Source organism: Balaenoptera ricei, chromosome 12, assembly GCF_028023285.1.
Source record: "Balaenoptera ricei isolate mBalRic1 chromosome 12, mBalRic1.hap2, whole genome shotgun sequence".
In the NCBI taxonomy this organism is placed as follows: Eukaryota; Metazoa; Chordata; class Mammalia; order Artiodactyla; family Balaenopteridae; genus Balaenoptera; species Balaenoptera ricei.
The window spans coordinates 50379579-50402596 of record NC_082650.1 but is presented as its reverse complement, the minus strand read 5'-3'; the positions used below and the strand labels follow the sequence as shown (position 1 = coordinate 50402596).

Here is a 23018-nt window from a genome sequence, read left to right as displayed (position 1 = left end):
TAAAGGACCTAGAATATATAAAACAATCTTGAAAAAGAACAAATTGGAGGGTTTATAGTACCTGACTCCAAGACTTACAAAAGGTACCAGTAATCTAAGCTGTGTGGCACTGGCAGAGGACACACAATTAAAACAGTGAAATAGTAGAAAGCCTAGAAATAGACCTCCACTCATACGCTCATTGGATTTTGACAAAGGCAATAAAGCAATCTCTGGTGGCCATAAAAATGCACCATTCAGATCTCCTGCTGGGGAAAGCATACTTGACTAAGGTAAGGCCCCAGCTGCTGCCCTTCTGGATCTACTATTATGTTCAGGCAAAGGCCAAGTTTACCTTTCACTAACCCTAGCCAATGATTTAGCACAGCAGGGTTAGTAATACTGGTCCATTGCTCTAAGAAGGCAACTTTGGTGTGAGGAGTCCCCATAGGCCTGGCCAAAACTTTCTTAGAACAGCACTGCAGTTCAAGATACTTTTCAACCAATCATCCTTTCCCCTCCTCTCCTTTCACCATCCAAAGGCCTTCTCTGGCCTCCCTCCCCTTTCTCCTTCATAGGCATTACCCTCAGTAAATATCTAGTACATCTAATCTTGTCTTGGCATATGCATCTCAGAGGACCCTAAACTAACACAGGTGGTAATGCGAGTAATCTAAGAACACAAGTGGTAGGATGGAGTTGTAGACTGGCTTATTAATTACCTGGTAGGCAAAGAGGAATGTCACTCTGAGTGGTATGTGGGGCATGGATAGTCCCTGGCACAGTGTAGTGGCCAAACAGTTAAAGATTTCACCAGTGGTGACCTGGGAAAACATGCTGGGGAGGTGACTGCCCTTGCCTGTGTTATCGATTCAGGCATCTCAATGAAATGGGGAGAACAATGTCTAAAAAGACAGAGGAACTGGCTGATTACTGCCAAGTTGCTATGATGCTCTACAGAGGGAGGATGAGAAATGAGGGCTGTTAATGAGCAGTTAAAGTCTATGGGTGAGATATTAGTTTGGTAGCTTATAAAAAGGCCCGTATTTCTAGCTGTAGAAGAACAGATACAACTGAGTGGCTGACTGAAGATCTGTTCATTAGAGCCACAGAGTTCTAGAAACATTTAAATGCTCAGATGGAGGTCTGCTATGCCAAAACCAGGAAGAGTGGCATGACGGCACATGAGCAGAGTGGCCATGGTGGCAGAAATGAAGACCATGTGATGGGCTTCCACTTACCAAGGCCAATCAAGCCACTTCTGCCTCTGAATGGCCAACATGTTAGCAGCCAATCTGATTCTAAAATTTATATAGAAATACAAAGGGCCAAGAATAGTAAAGGTTATCTTAAAGAAAAACAATAAGGTGAAAGGGTTTGATTTCTTGGCTATCAACACCTTCTATAAGGCTAAAACCATTAGAAAAAACTGTGATACTGGTATAAGAATAGACCAGTAGAAAAGAATAAAGTCTATAAATAGACTCATTTATTTGTACCTATACTGTCATCATTACACAGTCATATCATAAATCATATATCAATATAAATACATATGTATATTTATTTTTTGTCTATGTTTACGTATTTTTAATAAATTGGCCTGTAGAGCAGTGGGGAGAGGACAGTCTTTTCAATAAATGGTGCTAAGTTGATTCCATATCCATATGAAAACAAAATGAAACTTAACCTCACCTCATATGGCTCACAAAGATCAATTCCAGATGGATTACAGATCTAACTGTGAAAGGTAAAATAACAAAGCCTCTAGAAAACAATATAGGAAAATCATATAACCTTGGCATAGGGAAATATTCCTTAAACACGGCACAAAAAGCACTAACCATAGAAAGATTGATAAAATGAACTATATTAAAATTAGTAACTTATTTTCAAAGAGCACCATTAAAGTGAGAAGACAAGTCACAGAGAAGGAGAAGATATGTCTAATAAAAACATGGAAAGATGCTCAACATTAATAATTAGGGAAAAGAAAACTTAGACCATGAGACACTGCCACAAACCCACTAGAATAGCTAAAATTAAACAGTAATATCAGAAGCTGGCAAAGATAAAGAGCAACAGGAATTCTCAGACTGCTGGTAGGAGAATAAATTGGTACAACTTTGGAAAATCGTTTGGCATTACTACTAAAGCTGAAGATATCATATCCTGTGATTTAGCAATTCCACTCTTAGGTATATACTTACCAGAAATGTCTCCACATGAACAAGAAATATATGCAAAAATGTCCATACCAGTATTACTTCTAAAAGCCCCAAACTGCAAACTAAAATATCCATCAACAGTAGAGTAGATAAATTGTGGTATATTTATACCATGGATCACTATTAGAAATGAAAATAAACAAAGCAGTTTACATATAATAACATAGTTGAATTTCACAAACAAAATTTTAAGTAAGAGAAGTCAGACACTGAAAAATTCCACTTATATAAAGTTCAAAATATAGGCAAAATTAAATTATTATATTCAGAAACACTTGCTTAGGGGGTATAAGTCTATAGAGAAGCAAGGAAATGATTACCATAAATTAGGATAGTGGCTACCCTTGAGGGAAGGGGTGGTAATTAGGAAGGGCATGAGAGAGGCTTTCGGAAGTAATGACAATATTCTTGACCTGGACGGTGGTTACATTTGTATTCACACTGCAGTAAGATTACTGAGCTGAAAATTTTAGGCACTTTTCTGTATGCATGTTTTGCAATAAAAAAGATTAAAAAACCAAACAAAAGGAATGGTCTGGTCTTTGATATCAAGATGAAAGGATTAGTACTTGCTTAGTATGCCCTTATCTTTGAGTTATTTTATTGACAATGGTAAGTAGTTCACATTGAATTATTCAGATTCTTTTACCGAGACCCTATGCCAGACATTTCTAAGATGGTTGGCTAAGGGTAAAAAAACAATTTATTGCCAAAGAGTTGTGGAAAATTAACCAACCCAGGAATCAAATCTAAAAATATGGCCTCATTTTAATACGCTCTAAAAAGCAAAATTAATAGAATCACATCACACATAGTACTTATTTTTTGAGCTGAGCGTCTTCAAAAGAAAACGGATTCTTACCAACAAAGTAAATGAGGCGGAAGAGATAATATAGACATGAAAGGGGTAGATAAAAAGTCAAATTCCCCAAAGCCTCCCCTTGTTGCTGCTTTGTTTTGAATTAGAACCTCCATGGCAGAATTATCTTTGACAAAATCCTTAGAAGAAGATTTCTAGATCTGAAAGATAACAGAATAAAGGGTAGCTGAGCATGTTAAAATGGGAATAGAGCAGAGATTCTGCAGATATAACAGGATAAAAGGAGAAACTGCATAATAAACTGAGGTAGAAAGAAAACCAAGACGGTGTTGAGCCTAAGGGTGGTGGAATGTAACGTCTTAAAGACAGAAGATTCTTCTGCATGCTTTGACAATCCAGGAGAGCCTACTAGAGTATACTTAATGAGAAAAGGAGATCAAACTAGTATTATGGTAAATTAGATGAGAAGAACTTCAACATGGAAGTTTAAGCATGGGATTAAGATACTAAGGAGATGGTTCTTCCATCTCACAATACAGTCAAAACCCAACTCTAGATAAATCCAACTGTTTCTTTTTGACAATTGTCTTCAGACTGCTGGGGAAAAAAATCACATACTGCAGACTAGAACCACTATAAATTCATGGTCACCCATCTCAACAATGTTTTCAATATTGCATGATAATTTCCTATTTCCCTGGAAAGCTCTCTCCCATTTTTCACATGACTACTTCAAACCTTCTCTACTTTTCTTAAAACTGCTGTCACTTCTCCTGCTCCCCATTTACCCTGAGCAGTGTTGTCATCTACTTCAAAGAGAAAACAGATGCCGTTAGAAGGAAACTTTCTCAACTTTTTTGGCACCAGAACTTCAAATCTTTTTTACACATTCATCCTTTCCTCCTTCCTGCAGGCAAGGTTTCCTTTTACAAATGTAAAATTAATCCCTCCCTCCAATCATGTCAGTAATCCCTTCCCTGCTTTATGTCCCAAACTGCATTACTCATCCTCCCAGACCTGCTCTTCCTCTTAATGGTCCTTGTATCAGTAAGCTAGGACTCTGGAAATTATCCTTGACTCCTTCCTCTCCAATTACCAAGTCCAGTGTATTCCACATCCTAAATATCTCCTGAACCTATTTCATTAACCATCTCCTCTGTCACCATCATCCCCAATTATTATCTGTCATCTACTGTACCTGCCTAACTGGTCTCAACCTCCACGTGTACTTTTAACTCATTTACCACTTTGCAGCTGCCAATCATCTTTCCAAAATGCTACTCTGATGTCAGTTCCTCAATTTTACTGCCCACAGAATATAATGCAAGCTCCTTAACAGGAGCTCCTATTACCTTCTCAAGGTAATATTACCTATTACCTTCTTAGCTCCTAAGACCTTCTCATGGTTTGCTCTTGCTTACCTTTCTAATTTATTTCTAGTTACTCCACTCCTTGTATGCTTTGCATCAAGCATTTCCAGACATGAACACACCAATTTCCTTTGCCTGGGAGACTGTCCACCCTCACTTCAACATTTGCCTGCCTAGGCCACCTCAAACTTTAAATATTATTTCCTTTTGGAGGCCTTTCCTGACTTCCTAGACTAGGTTTGGTGTCTGTGCTAGGAGCTTCCCTAACATAACATTCATTGTTCTTTGTTAATTTATCTGTATGCTCAGAAAGTAGGACTCTGTCTATTCACTGTTGTATCCCCAATACCCAGCAGAGTAACTGCAGGCATCAAACATTTTTGCTGAATAAATAGAAATATAATAAATGTAAAAAGAAAAAGAAAAACAAATCATTAATAATAGATGTGCTCCTTTATCTGGTGTGGTCTAGATAAAAAGTTGCTATAGGTTTTCTTTAAAGTCAAGTATAACATTTCATGGCTTTCATAGGTAAGAATGAAATAGATACTTTTAAGTAATCTTGGAAGTTGTTACAGTAGAAGACAGATTGTGATTTGATGACTCTTGTGTCTTCTGTATTGCTTCCAGGCCAGAAAGCTGTAATTTTATTACTCCTGGAGACATCAATGTCCTATATCAAGAGAGTAGTATTGAAACAGCTAGCCTAAAGGCAGGATGGATAAATAAGAAATTTATCAAGAAGTCTTTGAGTTCTTCTGAGTCTTTGAGACACATACACAAGGAACATATTTATATAGACTATAAAATATTCAAAATCATTATCACTAAACAAATTTATCTATTATAGCAAAAAGAAGAGAGTATAAATATCCTGAGAAAAATGACTTCAATACATGCTCATCTGTCTTTAAAATATTTTTTTCTAAAGAAAAAAAGTCAGGGCAGCTGGCCTTACAATAATGAGAAAAGATATTGATAACTAGTCTGTAAAAAAAAAAAAAAAAAAAGTGCCTGAAATGTTCATTCAAGGCTGGTATTCATTCTTTATTCAGAGCCTGGCTGTCAGACTTGAAAAGCAACAGAGATTACTGATGCATTCTACAGCCAAGTCATGGAGAACATAAATAAATTTGTTCTTAGTACAGCAATGAATAAAGGGAGGAAAAGACTTATTCTTTGTATTACAAGGGTTCTATGACTTCTGTTTGGCTTCAGTAAGATGATTTCTATTAATTACAGTTATATGACACAATTTAGAAATACCATAATTTGATATTTCATTTTCATTAGTTCAATGCAGCAAAGCTGCCTTTAAATCCTGATATTGCATGATTAATATCCTGCATTGGTTTATTTGCACTTATTTATTAAGTAGTTAACATAGAGATCATGAATTCCAAAAGGAATTTATTGGACTATTTAGGAGCTTTAAATAATTTATGCTTGCTTCAGTTTAGGGAGGTAGTTTTCAGAAAAAAAAAAAGATGGGGTCAAGATAACTGTAGTAGAGTGAAAACCAACAAAAAACCCAGCAGCGGTATGTTTACTAAAGTCAAAGTCAAAGCTATGTTTTGAAAGTCATTCATGAGAATTCCCATTAAATTAAAACACTTGATCAATTTTGCTCCCTGCCTTAATAAATTACTTCAGAAATATTAATAACTTCCACCTTTTGGCCAGAAGGGGCGATTCTATGCTTTCCATTTCTTAAATTACACACACACACACACACACACACACACACACGCACATGCGTGCATACACAGAGTTTTTATGAAGCTAGGACTAGTTTTATGTCAACTCTACTGAGATCAGCAGGGGAAATTTTTTTAAGCAGGAGCAGTGTCTAGGAAGATATGATTTTAAGAGCGTTAGTGGACAGAACCAAAAAGGTATTTCCGAACCCGTTTACAAGAAGAGATATTGTGAGTTGCCTGTTTAAGACAAGGCCGCTGCTGTCTTGTGAGTAACCGATTCGGCAAGCTCGAGTAGTTAATAACTGTGATGCAAAATGGCTTAAGTATCACTTGAAGAAAGCCTATAAAAGAATTAGAGAAACTGAAAAGGAATATGAACTGCAGTTGTGGTGATCTGAGAAGACTTCATGAAAATATGGATGTGAGATTGTTGTTGAAGAAAAAGGGTAGGGCTTTTTAAAAGTGGAAATAAAGGGTAGTGTTTCAAAATTTACAGAACACAACTGAAATGAACATTTTTCTTATTTATCTTTAATACATATTCATAATATGAAAATGCTTCAGAATTCATCTCATCTGCCCAAATAGATTATAAATTATGAAAAGTAGTAGTTATAGCTTAAAACACCTTATAAATCTGCAGCTTACAAATATCCCTTACTTAGGAAAAGTTATAGACACACTTCTTTTCCCTCCATAATGACTGAATTTCATCCCAAATTCCACTGCTGCTAAGTATTTTCCTCCCCTTCTTTTGTCCCACCATTATTGGGAAGGGGAAGGAACAGTGTTACAAAAAAAAAAAAGAATGTCAGAGGGATTGACAGTTTCAAGGAAGTAGAGTGTATGCAGAAAATAAAGATCAAATAAATTAAGAACTAAAGAGTGTTTGTTGGATTTGGTAATATGGAGGTAAATGGGTGACTTCAACCATAACAATTGAAGCCAATTATTTCTGCACAATATGTAATTAATTTTTTGACTCTATGCTTATGCACGACCTTGTGGAACAGTAACATAATTCAATAAGAAAGAAAATAGTCATTACCCAGTAACTTTCATTCTTCTTAGGGTATTAAAATTAACTAGTGAATGATTTACTCCAAAAGTCTCTCAGCAAGGTAAGTTGAATACTAGACTGAAAAGTTATTTTGATTTTAAAATAAATACTACATGTATGGCCTCTTCAGCCTGTGGGCACTTTCTTATCTTCTAGGAATGTTCTGAAAAACAAACAAAAAAAACTATCATAAACTATTTAGGATATACACTGCCAGTCTTTACAACAGATCCACTTCTATTATTAAGTTTGGGACTGACATGTACACACTGCTATATTTAAAATAGATAACCAACAAGGACCTACTGTATAGCACAGGGGACGCTGCTCGATAGTCTGCAATAACCTAAATGGGAAAAGAATTTGAAAAAGAATAGATACATGTATGTGTATAACTGAATCACTTTGCTGTACACCTGAAACCAACACAACATTGTTAATCAACTATGCTCCAATATAAAATAAAAATTAAAAAAAAAAAAAGACAAAAAGAAATCTTCAACCATTTCCTTTTGTATCTCCCTTAACTGCACCAATACCAGTATCATTCCCTTTTTAGTTACCTGGCCACAATTGAGCTTTACAAAAACTATCTACTAGCTACTGCCTTTTGATCATAAGCACCTTTGGAAAGACAAACTTTAAATTGTGACACATTTTCTTGAGTTAAATTCAACAATATACAGTTTTGTAAGGTGGGAAGGAAACTCAAATGGCTATCTAATTTCTTGTTCTAGGTCTAGGCAAATCTACCTAAAAGAGCAAAAGCAAATCTTTTTATTAAAGCCACTGTGAAATGTTTTTTATGTCCAAACCGTATTGCTACTGGAGGACTTAGTGCATCATTCCTCTTCTACAAGGATTACAGATCATTAGTTAGCTACCTAAAACCCCCTCAAATTAGCAGGTTACCAATGACCTCATGTTTCAGCTATCTATTGCCACAATGCTATGCAAAATAATCCACCTCAAAACTTAGGTGTAAGACAATAAACATTTATTTTTACTCATGAATTTATAGGTCAGCTGAACAGTTCTTCTGGGCTGGGCTAATTTTAGCTAGGCTTGCTCATCTGTCTACAGTCAGCCAGCAGGTGAGCTTGCAATTGGCTCGTCTAAGTTGGCCTCACTTGGGATAGTTCTCTGCATGAGGTTTCTGAACTTCTAGTAGGCTAGGCTGAGCTTACTTTTTCCACATGCTTTTGGCCAAAATAAGTCTCAGGACACCCAGATTCAAAGGGGGTGGTAACAGAACCCATCTTTTGATGGGAGTGGCTGGGATAGAGGGATCCCTCTATTGATGGGATAGAAGGAAGGATGACGATTACAGTCACTTTTATAGTCAAACTACCAAAGCCCCATTTAGTCTTTTCTTCATACTAAATAATCTGATATTGATGCTGCTTCTCATCCATGCCTGAATCTGGACTGTGTAAACATTAACAACTAATTTTATCATTGCAAAACATAATTTCAAGAATGCTGTTAAACTGAAGTCAAGATGTGCTGAAATTAGAGAGCAAGTTGAGATTTTAATTTAAGAGCATAAGGAGTTGAAAAATACTGATTTTTTGACTTTAGGAAAAAAATGACATAAAAGCTACCTTATACACTAGACAATATGAGTCTGTACAATTAAGAGGAAATTACACAGCTTAAGTAGTTTTTAAATTTTTCATTGACTATTTAGAGCCTACTTTATATTATTTGATAAACTATCAGAAAGTTTTATTCAAAGAGGTAACACCCATGAACCTTTAAAATGAACCATTTATTAAATCAGACTGTTATTCTTAACAGTTATGTAAGTTACATGGTTTATGTCAGAGTATTTCACATGGAAAAATTTTAAACTCTTATAGGCAAGCAAAATTGTACCACACAATATATAAGTAGGAAGGGGATACTGCTAAACATTCAAATAAGGCAAGTATTTTAAAACAATAAAACAATAATTAAAAATTCAAGCATTCCTTTAAGAGAATTCAATACTACGAGCTAAATGTACTTTCTGAGTGTATTCATATAAAGGCAGTGTTTCTTCTTTTAAAACGTCAGGAAATGGAATAAGGCTCATTAACAGATACAGCTGCCCTCAAGATTTTTAATCTCAGTTGCTCTTTAAATTAAAATTCACAAAGTGCACAATTAAGATATATCAAAAAACTGAATCAGCTACTCTAACAACAGCTGTCCATGCTTAATACTTAGTGGTTTATTTGACCAAATGATGCCTTTTCAGGGAAAAATAAAAAAAGATAAGCCACTGTAAAACATTTAGTTTGAAATGTATGCTAATATTTTTCTTAGAAATCAAAAATTATGGAGGAAAAGGGTTATTTACCTCAAGGAAAAGAAAGCAAAACACTGGAATGACCAAACATTTTCAAAGAACAAGCACCACAAAGGACATTTGCATTCAGTTTTGTAATATTTATCAATGCATTTTTTCTTACTCCAACCAATCTACTTCATCAAATTCTGAATCATCTTCTGAATCACTGTATTCCACAGCAATACGGCGGGACAGGATGGTGGCAACATCATTTTCAATGCGTTCGTGTTTAGCTTCCTGTTCACGCTGCTCTTCGACTTTTCGTAGCTGAATACCTGATATAGTAAATCCAAACCATTCATTGTAAACCAAAATACAAAATACTAGATATTATTAGATATTATTAATCTAATAAATTCAAATACACATGAGAAATACTAACAGGAAAATAAAAAGCTAGTTCTATTAAAAAGAATTTGAAGATTTGATGAAACTTACCACGTACCCCAGGGGATGTCTATAGTTTATTTAGCCATTATGGTCTATTGTGCTTCCCTACTCACCACCTCCTAAAGTTAACCAGGTGATACATTTCTTTTGTTACCTCTACGGTCAAATAAATTAAACATCGTTGAGCATATTTTCTGTGGCTTTGTTCTCCCCAGTACTTGAGGGAAAGGCACTATTATTCATTCTATACTGTTAGTGCCTGGCATATAGTAGGAAATGTTGGTTGAATAAATAAATGAATGTGACAGGTCGTTCCTTTGTTACTAAGGTAGGAATCTTAATCCTTTATAGGTATTGGTAAAGCAAGTGTCACTTACATACCAAATGGACAGCCTTAACACTGAGGAAAATACCATTTTAAAAGGAGTTAATATATATATTGAATATAATATTTACAAAGGGTTTTAACTAAATTTTCTATAACATTTAAGTCTGATGCTTTTAATTTCTCATTCATTCAATAAACATTTTAAGAATACCTACTAAGTATGAAAATAAAATGATTAATGTGACATATTTTCTTGAAAAAGACTTAAAATATAAATTGAACATAGCTTTACTTTCTAAAGACCACTTGTACAAAAACATGAGCACCTAAACTTTTATAAATGAAGAAAACATTATTGTCTCAAATATTTAGAAAGGTTCTAATGCTACCATTGCAATGTTTTTAACGGCTCTTGAGAAAATTACCTTTTCGTATTGCTTCCAGAAGTACACTTCTGGCATCACTGATTACAGGTAGGGTTGATGGGTGACGCTTTGGCTCAGAAGCAGGTATAACTTGTGATGGAGGAGATGGAGGCATTAATGGAACATGGGGACCTGGGGCAGTAGATGGAGTTGGATGTAGCCCAGAGGGAGGATGAGCAAGAGCTGCAACTGAGACAGGTGATGATGGTCGAATGCCAGGTGGAGGCAAAGGAGGCGGTGGTGGGGGCGGAGGCAGCCCCTGGACTTCTCCTTGTGGGAGTGGGTGAACTGGTACAGTCTCGCATACTGGGGCAGCTCTAGCTACCGGTGGAGAGGGCTGTACTAGAGGAGGTGCAATTGGAGGAGGAGCTGGGTGAAGAACTCCAGGGGCAATCTGAAGAGGAGCTGGAGGCGGTGGTACTGCTGGAGCTTGCAAAGCAGTGGTTGGAGGTGGAGGTGGGGGAGGTACTGGTGGGGGGGGAGTCGAAGTCATTGAAGCTCTTAATGAAGAAGTTGACAAGGCAGATGGAAGAGGTGGTGGAGGAGGTGGGGGGGTGGCGCTCACAAACACAGGTGTCCTCCCTGTAGCTGGTGACTGAGGACGATTTTCTATCAAACCTGTAGCAGAACTGAAATGATAAAGAGATCCTAGCAAGTTATTTAAAGAGAAAAAACTAACCACACAAAACATAAATGGCTACCAGTAATTATATCAAGGTAGAGGCATTAACATGTTCCTACAAAAATTAAAAATTCTTCAGCAATATTTAGAATGAAATGAGAACAAAAAGTACACTAACAAGAAAATCAATACGTGGTGCTTTGATTTATAATATTCTAAATGATCTCATCCTCTCATGCAACTTTCATATCCACTCGAGCATTTTATGCTTCCTTTGATATATAAAATGCTCAATTTTACACTGTGATATGAGTCTTCATAATGACTCAACATTTATCATATTACAACACTTGTATTGCTATACCTGTGGCCAAAACAATACTGTATTTGTATTGAAGCTATTAAGACTCATTATATGTCATTTCAGTTAAATCAGTGACAACTAATTACAAACCACAAAAGGAAATGTATGGTCCTCTTCCTTGCTGAGGATGGAACATCAAATGAGTCAGTGATATAAGATTGATCTTTTTAACTGAAAATTGTAAAGCTGATCTCTATTTCTCTATTAAAAAAATTTATAATGTGGATAACAGTGGACAAAATGAAACTTCAAAAAGCTTTACTAAAAGATTATAATGAGCAATTGTCTATTCTCTCTCAAATTCTTAAGAGTATTTCCCCCAATATCAAATTAACATTTATAATCAAGTCTTTGGTTCCCACTTCTTTGTCCCTAACCACATACCAAATATTCTTAATTTTTATTAATATATTGCAGATCATGTGCTTGATAACAAAGCTATAATAAAATGAAACACACTTTAATCTTTAAATTATCATTAGCCAAAATTTCCCAAGAGACGGTGTCAGCTCTTATCAGAGGCTGGCAAATTATGGGCCAAATCTGACCCGATCCCTGTTTTTGTAAATAAAGTTTTGTTGAAACACAAACATATTCATTTGTTTATGTATAGTCCATGGTTGCTTTCATTCAACAATGGCAGAGTTGAGTAGTTGTGACAGAAGCCATATGTCCTAAAGCTGAAAACATTTATTATATGGGCCTTTAAAGAAAAAGGTTACCAACATCTGAGATGAAACATCATGTGCTTGTTCTGACATACCTGATACAGGTGGGTATGGGTTTTGCATCTCCTGCTCCATGCACTGGTGGAGGTGGAGGTGGTTCATGTGGTCTGACTAAGACCCTTTCCTCAGCTCTCGTCAGAAGCTCACTCATCTGACTAAACGGCAAGGCAGAAAGCGAGTAAGATCCATCCATATGATCCACGTATGTCTGCGGTCTAAAAAAATATATACAGTATCAGTGTATTTTTCTTGAATAATTGGTGAAGTAAAATGTTCTACCTGAGATATTTAAGGTTTATCCTTTGAATGCCAATATTTTAACTACTTTAAGAAACTTCTTTCAGAAATTTATTACATTCATCCTGCTTTTAAAACACAGAATGCTGCTCACAATGCAACCTTTCCTTGTTGATTCAGGTTATTATGATGACCTTCAGTTATTTTATTATTTTATAATATAATACTAATTCTATTCACAAGGGTGAAAAGTATTACTTTCATAATCTGATAAACAAGAAAAGAAAATAACTTTTAGCCAATTGTGTTCAAAGCTATCTGCCTCTATTTAATTTTTTTCTTTACAATAAGATGCCAATGACAACAAGCTAGAATATGAAAACTGGAATTTTCTACCACCAGAATATCCTGCTGTTCTTTTGAACCTAAATGACTTCCAAGTGTCTGGTGCCCAAGGGAGATAGGTCTCCCTGATACTAGTAGCACAGAGATGGCTAACTACAATGTTTTTGTTTTTTTGCTGTTTTCAAAGGTGCTAAGGTACTCAGAAAATAGCTGAGTAACATAATAACATGTGACTTAAGTCAGATTTAAGCAAAATTTTAGATACTTTGAGAATGTGAAGACTTATAAATATTTACTGACTGTAGTGCATGCTGGAGACAAAGCTGGATTTAAAAGATGTGTACAAAGCAAGTTAGAAATTATTATATTTACACAACTGGGTCAGCTCAATACCTCAATCACTTAACAGTGATTAGAAATAAATGTCTGTCTACAGATTATTAATTTTTAAAAAAATCAGTCCTTCCAGTCTCTTTCTTTCAGTACTGCATATAGATAGTACCTTATATGTATATTACTCCTAAAATAGGCCAAAATAATTTATACTTATTATTTGAAAGAAAGTCTTAAGTTCTTTTCCATTCAAAAATCAATAACTATAAAACATATAATAATAACTATAATCAACTGTACACAAATTTCTTCACAGAGAGATGCTAGTATAATGTTTGTTAGGGTTGCATTAGTTAGATAGGGCCCCTGGCCACTGAGAAAGGAAAAGGACCTATTGCATATTTCTGCAACAGGGGATGAGTAATTTTGTTTTGAAAGTCCTGATATATCTGAGGTGGAAGACGTGGCATAGAAAGGAAGTCAGGGGAAAGAAAAAGGAACAAAATATTACCCCCTTCCAATTCCTATTTTATATGCAGTGAACCAATAATACTTCAAAAAAAAAATCCAGACCCCATTACTCTATTATGAAATTCTAAGGCTCTGCCTGAACTACTGAGAGGGAGCTGAGACTTCATATGAAAGTTAAAACAACACCGAAGATCATCTACTCCAACCACTTCTTTCTACAGATGAGAAAACTGAAGTCCGGGTACAAAAATGACCTGCCCAAGATCAGACTTCAGTAGGCTCACAATGGTCAGGGTTTCAAAATCAACTCAATACTTATAGAACAGGGTCTGTCAATTCAACAGTTCAGGACCTAAGACTTAGACATATAGGTATTAGAAATAAAGCCAGTGTTTTACCATTAATTTTGTTTAAAAAAACAAACAAAAGAAAAGAAACCTTGTTTCAAAATGAGAGGCCGGTCCATTAGCAACTTCAATATGCTTATGTAAGAGATTAGCATCATCTTCAGCCAGCTCTGGACCTTGGGCCAGCTTCTGCCATTCTCTCCGCCTGTCATGGGGTGCTCTTGGCACTTTTTCTGGTTCATGAGGACGATCTAGATTTTTCTGCTATAACAGATGTATTGAAACAAAGCCAAATGTTGAAGTACTATGTTTTTAAAAAGAGGTTATAACAATGAAAATAGAATTCTAACATCAGTATTGAAAAAGACAATGTCATCATAATATAGTAAAAGTAACACAGATACAGTTCATTTGTGCATTCAGAGTTAAATCTTAGCTAGTTTGCTTTTAATCCCACTTACGAATGCTTTTTTAACCTTTAAATGAAATTGATGTATCAGATAAAAATAGTATGTCTACGTAATAAAACTTGAGGTCAGAAAGTCCTTCCAGATGAAAAAAGATTAATCAACTCTGCTCCCACATTATTAGTTTTTGCTATAATGAGTGAAATTTCTACAATTAATGGCACTGCCTACCTCTAGCCAAAACCTGAAAATTTACTAAGGTTCTGTTATCTGAGAAACGACTAATTAGCTAGCCAATACATTAGAAAAAAATCCAATTACCCAATTAAACCATAATAACTGTCACTCAACAGAAAATAGGGTATTTGAAAAATAAAACAAAAAGTGATTCCAACTGTGGGAGAAAAAGTATAGAAAGAAACCAAATGGGCCAAGCAGGTAACATATGTGAATAAAAAGAGTCAGATATAAGATGAGGCCTGCACTGAACTAGACGAGTATGTCCATCTAAGGCATTCCAGTTCAAAAATTTAAAAATCGGGGCTTCCCTGGTGGCGCAGTGGTTGAGAATCTGCCTGCTAATGCAGGGAACACGGGTTCGAGCCCTGGTCTGGGAAGATCCCACATGCCGCGGAGCAACTAGGCCCGTGAGCCACAACTACTGAGCCTGCGCGTCTGGAGCCTGTGCTCCGCAACAAGAGAGGCCGCGATAGTGAGAGGCCCGCACACCGCGATGAAGAGTGGCTCCCACTTGCCGCAACTAGAGAAAGCCCTCGCACAGAAACGAAGACCCAACATAGCAATCAATCAATCAATCAATCAATCAATTAAAAAAAAAAAAGACTCCTCATTTCCTCCTCTAAAAAAAAAAAAAAAAAAAAAAATTTAAAAACCACTGTGTTTGTCAAACAAAACTGCTTGCAAGCATAGTCTGGGCTACCAGTCACCAGTCTGCAAACTCTGGCTAGAACACTGGTACACTGTCTAGTGCAGAAAATAATAACATGTAGGCATTTTGGGGAAGAGCGGGGAGAGCAGAGATAGCTATAGGAGAAACAGAGGGATGATAAAGACAAACTTTGCCACCTTCATAATTCTGCCTAAATCCAACTTTGCTTCCTCCTTCTATATTTCTAGTTATCATTAACATGGAATAAAACAGATCCAAGTGAATTTTATTAGAAAGCAGAAAATGATAATACAGCAGACAGGTAACAGGAATTTAGCGAGACTGTTATAAGCTTTCCATTTAGGATATGCTCTGTGGTAAGAAAATATTAACTTAATCTACTTTACCAATATTTGTACAATATTCCTTTGCTCTGCTTTAGCAGAATGCCTTTCTCTTCCCTGGTCCACTTAATTCTTATTTGTTCTTCAAGATTCATTATAAGCTTTGTTGAAGTGTTTATCAGCCCCGTCCTCCCTAAAGCAGGTGCTATTTTGTGCCACTCAAACCCTCCATGCATACCTCTCTGTTAGGGGGGCACTTATCACACGATATTATAATAACCTAATTGTTCATTTGCTCCGCATTAGACTGTGATCTTTCTGTGTGGTTATAAAGACTTCAGTATTTGACCATATGAACCAAATACAACTGTCAAAGTACAGAATTAATAAAGTTCCACATATGCAACAAATCACAAATACATGAAAACTAACTTCAATTTTTTGAATTTCTTGTAATACCTTCTGCTTCCTCTTTTCCTTCCTCTTATCCTCTGTATCTTGTAACATTTTTTCTTTCCATAGATCAAAGAAATATGAAGGATTGGTATAAAACTTCAAACCTTCTTTACCATCATCTCTGAAGTATAAAATATCAATTAAAATATACATTAGTAAGACTTAGAGAGGCAATAGGAATAGAAGTAATTTTACTAAAATTGTTTCCTCTTACATTAACAAAATATAGCATGTGTAAAAATATTGGCAAAATAAAAGAACATGCACCAACAGAACATTTCTCACAAATCAGACAGGAAACTAAGGAAAATGGAAAACCAGAAGTTTTTCAGAGTTGGTATTCATAATTTAAAGGTACAACTGGACAATTTTCATCCCTAACTTCTACTGAATGCTAAGTTTTCTATAAGTCCTGTGGGAAATTCCAGTAATTCCAAATGATTCTGGCAAAGATAAAAGCCTGAAAGGACAACAGAACAGAGAAACTATACAGGGTTTCTGCCAATACTCTAATTTACTTATCATCTTACCAAATCCAAAAAATATCACCAAATAGTCATTCTAATAGTAATAGTTATATCCAATGCCTTTCATACTGACAAATAGTTTCAAATAACTATCCAAATACCATTTTATTCAGGACACGTGTTGTGCCTCAAATCACCCATTTAATAATTCATGTGAAAGACTCCAAAGAAAGGCTGAATAAGTCCAGATTTCTCTAAATGGTAAAAGAAATTTAAAAACAGATACTACATATTCATTACACAGAAATTTAATGCAAAGATCAAGAGTAGACAAGAACCAGAAAAAACCAATATTTATTTTATTAATGTGGTGGGATTTTGAACTCTTTATTTTTTCTTTTCCATCTAATTAGAAGTTAAATTAAAAAGACAATAACAACTCCTTGTCTCTTCATATTCATGTTTGCCATTGGCTTTTCTTAAAAACACTTGTCAAAACAACTCCTTTGAGTAAGTCTTGTTTTTTGTATGCCCAAACCTTGGGAACTCACCTAGTGAATAAAGCAAAGGTTTTCTAAAGGTGGTGGATAAGGAGGGTTCTCTGCATTGGTCAAGAGACCAGTGAAATAAAAAATGTTTGGGGATTTAGCATTTAAAGGTAGACTGCTACATATCTGAACTTGAAGTCTGAAATAAATAACCGGCCTTCTTACTTATTAGTGTACTGACCTGTAAGGAGTGAGTATATTGAGAGGTGGAGGCTGTTCACAAACATCGTACGTCTCCTGCAATGGAACAGGCAAAGTCCTGCGGTCGAAAAGCTGCTGATCTTGAACTGTAGAACTTCGGAAAGCTTTTCTCATGGTTATATCTTGCAAAGACACTAAAACAAAAATCCAAAATGTATTGTTTTATTTTACTAAGATGATTTAACATAAGGACAAATTCATATACCATATTTGTTTAAAAGTCAGAAGGTCGTGACTGTTAGTGGCTTATGAATCAGGAACCATATTTTAAATGTTCTATCACTATATGTCACATCATTTTGTGCTTTATTTTCCCAATTAGATGGATCTTAATGCAACCTCTGATTTCTCAGGCTCTAATGACACCTGAAGCATATGCTACATTTCCCATCAAATGCACCTTTTCCTTTTCTCTCCTTGCCATCCCCAGCCCCCACCAACCTACATTTTCCTCTTTTTTTTCTATAATCTTTTTTCCATCTCCCTTTATTACTTTTATTTAGCTTATACCAATAACACTAAAGGAATTACTTAGTTATCAGTGGCATTCTGGGCTAAATGCACTATTGCCTTCTATGATTTAGAGACTATAAGTATGATACATGGACTATAAAGTTAAAACAAACTTATTGTAAAGAAAATTAAGTTTTCAAGTACTGGGCAATCTGTACTGTTGTCTATTTCACTTATCTTTTATCTTGTTCTATAAGGATCTCCAATTAACTACAAGTTCTTGAAGACTGAGGCTATCTTGTCCATTAGTTTCTCCAATAAGTTATTAACACAGCCCCATCATACATATGAGGATTTAAAATAACTTCATTTGCTCAGTTTCTTTTGGACTGTGCAGCATGTTAAAATAAAAAATTTACCAAAATACTAGATTTTTAACTCTTAGAGTGATTTCTTGATATTAAAAAATTAGGTGATTTTTTTACATATTTAATATGGCTTTTAGTACAAATGCCTTATACCATAGACAGGTCAGTACTAAATAATCATAACAATTCTTAAATTATTTTTCTCCCTAAAATAGTATCTCTTTCATCCTTACAAATAAAATTCACTCAACGTGAATGTTTGGGTCTATGAAATAAGTGGAGCAGTGAGGCTGGCTATTCAATAGCCACAACATGACTGCATTCCCAGCAATTCCACTTCTACCTGACTTGTAACACACTTAAAAACACCAAAATAAAATTCAGAGAAGGAAAAAGGTTTTTTTCCCACTATCACTAAAGAGTAGTATGAGAGATACTTAGTGAGTATAAACTACAGTGCTAGATGCTTTCACTAATTTTTACTTAAGCTTTATAACAATTTAATGGGATAGGAATTATTATCCCATTTTTAAATATAAGAAAATAGAAAATATTATATAACTGGCCCAAGGTAAAATGGTAAATAAGCAGTAGTGCCAGAACAGAAAACGCAGATCTGTCTGCCTTTGAGGCTAATCTCTCTGCCCCAATACCACACGCTGTTCCTCTGGCTCTTATCAGAAGTGGCCTCTGTTTTCTGCAATCAAAGTGGATCAATTTTTGCCACCCTCCTACCCCACTTATTAACCGTAAGCATGAAACCTAGTGTTTGATCTGCCAAAACTGTCTTAGTAAAGGATATAAAGAACATGTAAAGTAATAAGCATTTTTCTATCTTCAGCTCCTCTCATTTCTTTCATTTGTTAACAGACCAATGTGACAAAGCCCCCTCCAGTTGCCAACAATGACATCTGATATTACTTAGTGTTATATAACACGGTTAAGTCAGCACAATATGTTTGTAAACATAACTGAATTAAAGATAATGGTACAGATCTTTGTTTAAACACTCAGTTTTTTACCCTTTCTAAATTACTGTTACTTACTATTTAATGGTAATTAAAAACCCCAAAATATTGATATTACATTCTGTAATTTATTATTCTACTCAATGTTATTTTATGTGAACTTTAACTGAGTTAAAAAATCTAGGTTAAATAACTTTGAAAATTCCTCTATTCAACATCCCCATGACAATTTCAAATTAAGTAGTTCAACTTTTAGATTCTGAATTCTTCCCCAATGCTCTATATAATTTTAAAGGAAACTGAATAATTCCAATAGTTGTTGGCACATTAAGAATTTTTTTAAACACTTAAACACATCTTAAGTTATTTACTAGTACCTGTATTTTCATTTTCAATTTTAATGGGAATGCTAAAATATCTGTTAAAATATAACAGTATTTTCAAACTAAATATTAATTTTTATTTCTGTTACATAAAAGAACATAAAAGAACTGCCTGTATATTTCTATATTTTTAGATGAAATGTACTTGTAACTTACATGTTTAAATTATTTAAAAAAGAAATTTCAGATATAAATGACATATTTGAAAGTATGGCCATAAAATTTTTTTTAATATTAGCAATGATTTTTATCTCAAGAATTTCATGACGTATAACAATATACATTGTATACATTATACATTATAATACACACAAACATGTTTCAAGGGATACCACCAGGAAAAACAACCTACAGAATGAGAGAAAATCTTTGCAAATCGTAAGATTTGGGACTTGGATCCAGAATATATATAGAATTTGCATAACTCAACAATAAAAAGAAAAATAATCCAAATTAAAAATGGGAAAAGGATCTGAACAGATATTTCTCCAAAGAAGATACACAAATGGCCAGTAAGTCTTTTAAACCCTGTTTTGTTTTCTTTTTTTTAAGTTGGATTATTATTCTTTTTATTAATTTGTTGTTTGTTTGTTTTTTACATTTATACATCACTGTGAATTACATTTGACTGTAGCTTTATTAAAGGAAGAAACATATTTTAACTATCTATTTCTGTTAGATTTTTGGTACAATGTAAAGTCAGGTTCTAGATCCAGCCCTTTGCACAAATAGAATCATTTTTGTTTTAGTTGCTTTTAACTGAACTAGTTGCAGTTGTCAACATTTAAAAACAAGAGGTATGAGATAAAAATCTAGATATCTGGCTTCTTGGACAAAAGAAAGATCTGGCATGACTAGACTGATTTTTACCTCATTTCATGTCACCCACATGCCAACAATCTGCTCCCTGTTTTGTACACAGTCTCTCAAAATTGCGCACTTGGTCCACTTCACTCAGAGTAACCTGGGTGTAAATCCTGGCTTTAAGTCCTAGCTCCACCACTTTCCTGCTTGGAGACTTGACTCTAAGTGGCTTATAAGCCATGAGAAGATGCTCAACATCATTAGTCATCAGGCAAATGCCAATACATTCTACAGAATGAACCAATATTGAAAACATGCTTAGAAATGAAAGAAGCCAGTCACAAAAGACCATATATTGTATGATTCCATTTATATGAAATGTCCAGAATAGGCAAATCCATAGAGACAGAAAGTAGATTAGTGATTGCTGGAGGCTATGGAGAGAGGGAGATGGGAAGTAACTACTGTTGGATATAGGGATTCTTTTTGGGGTGAGGAAAATGTTCTAAAACTGACTGTGGTGAGAGTTGCATAACTCTGTGAGAATACTAAAAACCACTGAATCATACACTTTAACTTTAGACAAGTTAATTGTAGGGTGTATGAAATATATTTCAGTAAAGCTGTTTTTTTGTTTTTTTCTTTTTAAGTACTGTTTGGCTTTTTCTCATATCCAGACCTATGAGTTTATATCTTTGCATGTAGAGGAAACTTAGCATAGTTAAGTACTCACCTCTCCTTATTCAGGCATTAAATTAAGTTATGCCAGAAGTTGGTTCAATCACCAAAACAGCCATCATTATATTCTACCTTTTGCTTTTTCCAGTGATATCCTTTAATATTTTTATTGTTCAAGTTTAGATCTATTATGTAACTCACATTTATAATAAAAATGTTATTCCACAAAAAATATTTTGAACAGAGGATTATAAGAGATTCACATTAAATAATACTCTAGGGTAGATAAGTGAAAATTATGTTCTTAGTAGTTTCACTTCTCTTTGTTAAAAAATAAACAAACAAAACAGAAAGAGGCATTTGAGAAACATCACCACTCAATGTATTCTATCAAGGCATGAAATGTTTTACCACTAAAGTTTCTACCATTATTTTAGCCTGTAATGTGGTTTTTTTAACCTAATATCCCTAGTTTAATATCTCAGCATAGAACACTTTTGTCCTATACACTGGCAATTTGGGAACTTTTTTGTTTTTGGAAACGTTCATTTAAATTGGGAAGTAACATTTAAATAACGAGATCAGATTCTAGCAGTTTAGCAATATGTACACACAAAAGCATATTAAAAGGAATTGCATTTTTAAAGAATCAAACCTAAGAATTTCAGGTAATTTTCAAATAATTTTTATTTCTAAGACAAAAGTTTACAAACAAATTATAAGGCAGAAAAGAGAAAGAAAATGGAGGAAGAGTCTGGCCAAAGAAATTTTATGTCAAAAAATGAAGAGCTATTTAATATACAAAAAGAAGAGGTAAAAAAGGAAAAAAAGAGTAGAAAACCCAGAAGACTCATGCTAATAGCATTTATACATAAGCCACCAATCTATTACAACATGTACAACAAAGGTCGTGGGTAAAAAAGTTGTGTAGTAAATTCCTTTTTTTTTTTTTTAACACCTTTATTGGAGTATAATTGCTTTACAGTGGTGTGTTAGTTTCTGCTGTATAACAAAGTGAATCAGCTATACATATACAAATATCCCCATATCTCCTCCCTCTTGCATCTCCCTTCCACCCACCCTATCCCACTCCTATAGGTGGACACAAAGCACCGAGCTGATCTCCCTGACTATGCGGCTGTTTCCCACTAGCTATCTATTTTACATTTGGTAGTGTATATATGTCCATGCCACTCTGTCACTTTGTCCCAGGTTACCCTTCTCCATCCCCGTGTCCTCACTCATGTCCATTCTCTACGTCTGTGTCTTTATTCCTGTCATGCCCCTAGGTTCTTCAGAACCATTTTTTTTTTAAGATTCCATATATATGTGTTAGCATTCAGTATTTGTTTTTCTCTTTCTGACTTACTTCACTCTGTATGACAGACTCTAACTCCATCCACCTCACTACAAATAACTCAGCTTCGTTTCTTTTTATGGCTGAGTAATATTCCATTGTATATATGTGCCACATCTTCTTTATCCATTCATCTGTTGATGGACACTTAGGTTGATTCCATGTCCTGGCTATTGTAAATAGAGCTGCAATGAACATTGTGGTACATGACTCTTTTTCAAATATGGTTTTCTCAGGGTACGTGCCCAGTATTGGGATTGCTGAGTCGTATGGCAGTTCTACTTTTAGTTTTTTAAGGAACCTCCATATTGTTTTCCATAGTGGCTGTATCAATTTACATTCCCACCAACAGTGCAAGAGGGTTCCCTTTTCTCCACACCCTCTCCAGCATTTATGTTTGCAGATTTTTTGATGATGGCCATTCTGACTGGTGTGAGGTTATACCTCATTGTAGTTTTGATTTGCATTTCTCTAATGATTAGTGATGTTGAGCATATTTTCATGTGTGTGTTGGCAGTCTGTATACCTTCTTTGGAGAAATGTCTACTTAGGTCTTCTGCCCATTTTTGGATTGGGTTATTTTTTTTTTTTGATATTGACCTGCATGAGCTGC

General features: G+C 34.9%; 1 protein-coding gene across 4 annotated transcripts in view; it reads right to left on the bottom strand.

Annotated features, from left to right (window-relative positions):
* Nucleotides 1–7244: 7244 nt before the first annotated feature.
* Nucleotides 7245–23018, bottom strand: part of WASF1 (WASP family member 1) — an 85032-nt gene continuing 69258 nt past the window's right edge. For 3 of the 4 annotated variants that reach the window (XM_059942001.1, XM_059942002.1, XM_059942003.1), the window contains exons 4-10: nt 17375–17528; nt 16182–16299; nt 14174–14346; nt 12385–12564; nt 10636–11264; nt 9614–9767; nt 7245–7320 (exon numbers count right to left, since the gene is read on the bottom strand). In XM_059942001.1, coding sequence (XP_059797984.1) covers nt 7284–7320; nt 9614–9767; nt 10636–11264; nt 12385–12564; nt 14174–14346; nt 16182–16299; nt 17375–17528 — 1445 coding nt within the window. In that variant the 3' untranslated portion in view covers nt 7245–7283. Of the gene's footprint in view, nt 7321–9488; nt 9768–10635; nt 11265–12384; nt 12565–14173; nt 14347–16181; nt 16300–17374; nt 17529–23018 lie in introns of those variants that run through there. The other variant, XM_059942004.1, reaches the window with a different exon arrangement.